Below are 3,064 nucleotides of genomic sequence, written 5' to 3'. Positions count from 1 at the left end.
TCTCCGTTGCTAACGTCACGTAAGGAGCATAGCTTTGGGAGGCAGTTCTATGATTGTGTCAGGGGTGTTTCAGCTCGTTGTGGTTTCTTCCGATTGGCTGATAATCCCACATATTACACTGACAGTAGTCATGTCAGCAGTCATGTAAATCCGATGTTTTCTCAGGCTGACAGTGCAGTTGACGATCGACGTTGAGGACCGACGTAGCTAGAGTCTGAAGTTAAATATTTTAATATTTCTCCTTATTGTTGTACCTGTATTTGTACTTTTTTTAGTTCTTCTGATACTCGTTAGAGTGTGAGAACTATATGGTTTCTTTTAGAACATTCCTGTCATTATCGTATGTTTCTGCACTATATACTTCTTTTCTACCAACAAGCTATTCTAAATAAGTTGCCCTAAACAATTTTATCAGACAGGGGCAGGAATGTCATTTAACCACCAATAAGTAAGTTTGAATAAGCTAGATTATTCTGATAATTTGCAGATTATCAAAATAATCGACTTATCAACAGATTATAAATAATCCACAGCTGCGCTAAACAGAGTCTTAAGCCAAGGATTCAACAACAACCAAAGAGTCAATCTATTGTAGCTTGTTTTAGGCTCTCAAATTATAATCTGAGTGTTTTCTTTCTGGACTCGTCAGAGTCCCCGAATATTTACTGAATTTCGTCAGGAACGTGTTTAGCTTCTGAACCCGCCTTTGCGAGCTCTTTGGTGGAAGTGTCTCTCAGAAGTGTTTTTTCTAGTTATTGTTTGTCTTCTTATTAATGATATGATCCACGTTCACCATATCTTTTAGGATGTTGAACCCAAATCTATCTTTTAACACTTGAATTTCGTCAGGAACGTGTTTAGCTTCTGAACTCGCCTTTGCGAGCTCTTTGCTGGAAGTGTCTCTCAGAAGTGTTTTTTCTATTTATTGCTTGTTTTCTTATTAATGATATGATCCACGTTCACCATATTTTTTAGGATGTTGAACCCAAATCTATCTTTTAACACGTGCCCAGGAAATAAAGTGCAAAATCTGAGGGAAGGAGAAAAGAGATTTAGAGAAAGAGAAAAAGAATTGTTCCGTGTGGGGGGCAAAAGGGGTGGTCCGGGGGCACTTTGACCTCTTTTATTCCACACAACTTGAAAGGTACAAGCGAGGAAACGGGGGTTGAGAGAGAGCTTATGGGACCCTTCTTTACATATAGAAGTCCTCTTTTTACAGAGAGAGAAAGAGGGAAAAAATATTACATTTATGCCTCTGTATTAAGATAGTTGTGAGGGGTATCATGGTCCATTTCCTGCTTAGATTTGTCTCCCTGGAACGTCCTCGTTGCTAGATTCACTGGCATCAAGTGGCCGGTCCAAGATGGTCTGCCCTTTGGTGGTCGGCCTTTGATGGTCGGCCCTTAGTGGTCGACACTTTGGCGGTTGGCTTTCGGTGGTCATTCCTTGGTGGTCATTTTGATGGGTGGTCGGCCAAAATAGCCGGCCAGTTCTAGCTTTCCTCTGTCCCACAAAAACAAAGGTTGAAACCCTTCTTTGTGTTGTGTTCACAGGCGGCGACGATCATTTCGCCACTGCCAGATTTGTCAAGATCCAAGTGGATATTTTTTGGCCATAAAGTGGAAAACATAAAGATTAGTGGTTTATCCAATGATCCCGAGATTGCCAAAAATGCTTCCACAAGAATATATTGGAATTTATTTAGTCCCCAAAAATATTCCATCTATCCTATATCTAGCTTCGGAATACAACAACACAGAAACAGTCAATGCATGAAGGCCAGAGAAAAAATTCCTACGAACAAAATCGGGCATTGAAATGAAATTGGCTTTTCAGCCTCTTGAACTTATTAAGAAAAAAAAAGCTGTTTAACAGAATTCAGACCTCAAAATTGAGGGCAAGACCATCGCGGATCAAGCATTCGGCATCCTCGATTTCGCCCTCATCAAGCTTAGCTTCAATCTCCGACGCATTCACCGATCGGCCATTTGCAGACAACTCCCGCAACTGCATCGGCATCTCAATCGCCCCCTCTCCTTCCCCCTCGTCAACCCCCATTAGCTAGTCTCCCCCTCTGCAGCCTTCACATCCCCTTAACCGCATCCGATCAAACAGGATGCCGAAACGAATTGGAGGCGGGGAGATCAAACGAATAGCGGATGGAATAGGATCGAGGCTGATGAATAGGGAGCTTCTGCGGCTCGTTGCGGCGGAGATGCGAGTGTTGGATTTAATAGGAACAAGTTTGGTGGGGAGGAAAAGGGCGAGATCGCACATCGCGGGGACGAAGAAGTCGTGCAACGAAGGTTCCCTGTGTTTTTTTGCGTTTATTTTGTGTGTGGTGTTATAAATTAGACATTTGGCGTTTGGGCTTAAGATGCCACTCCTTACATTTCTTGCGTTGAAAAAATTTTTCGACTTTTTTTATAAATATTTTTAAATAAATACAGAATAGTTAAATGCTTTTATTTTAAAATATAAAAAATATATATAATTGAACAACAATAATCATTTATCCCACTAAGTGGGGCCGGCTATATGAAAACTTTTTCTTAGTTGGGTACTACTACTGAGTGTTATATTTTCATTTAATTATTATAGATTAAGTTCATTTTTTATACAATATGTCAAAGTCTTATTAGATCTACCTGTGTTTTTCTTAATGTTGGATCCTAAATTGTGTTGTGGTTCATGTCCAAAGAATAGAGTGTCGATCAAATGAAGGAAAGAAGATTGAAGCAATAGTGATAGTTTTTGGAAATTTTCTTCAAACCCCTCTCCTTGAGAATGATCTTTCTATTTATATTTCTTTGGTAAGCGCTCCCAAATTACATGAGTTTTCCCTATTTAATGGGAACGTTACTACACATTACAATCCTATAATACATTAAATATTTATTACTGAATAACATTTATTCTGACCTCATAGTTGCTCTTAGCGTCGTTATATTCTTGTAACTGCTTTAAACACTGCTTCATATTTGTAACTGCCTAATTTAATTGATTGGAATTCATTCGGTCGGCCAATGTTCATTCGACCGACCAAGGTCCTTCGGTCGGCTTA

At 39.7% G+C, this 3,064-nt stretch overlaps 1 protein-coding gene across 1 annotated transcript in view; it reads right to left on the bottom strand.

Annotated features, from left to right (window-relative positions):
• Positions 1-2,347, bottom strand: part of LOC110030124 (protein NPG1-like) — a 16,723-nt gene extending 14,376 nt beyond the window's left edge. The window contains exon 1 of the mRNA XM_020732702.1: positions 1,885-2,347. Within this exon, the coding sequence (XP_020588361.1) occupies positions 1,885-2,058 (174 nt within the window). The 5' untranslated portion in view covers positions 2,059-2,347. The remainder of the gene's footprint in view (positions 1-1,884) is intronic.
• Positions 2,348-3,064: the final 717 nt, after the last annotated feature.

This window comes from Phalaenopsis equestris, unplaced genomic scaffold (assembly GCF_001263595.1).
Source record: "Phalaenopsis equestris unplaced genomic scaffold, ASM126359v1 Scaffold000661, whole genome shotgun sequence".
Taxonomy (NCBI): domain Eukaryota; kingdom Viridiplantae; phylum Streptophyta; class Magnoliopsida; order Asparagales; family Orchidaceae; genus Phalaenopsis; species Phalaenopsis equestris.
The sequence above is the reverse complement of the archived record's forward strand: the minus strand, read 5'-3'. Positions and strand labels throughout refer to the sequence as shown.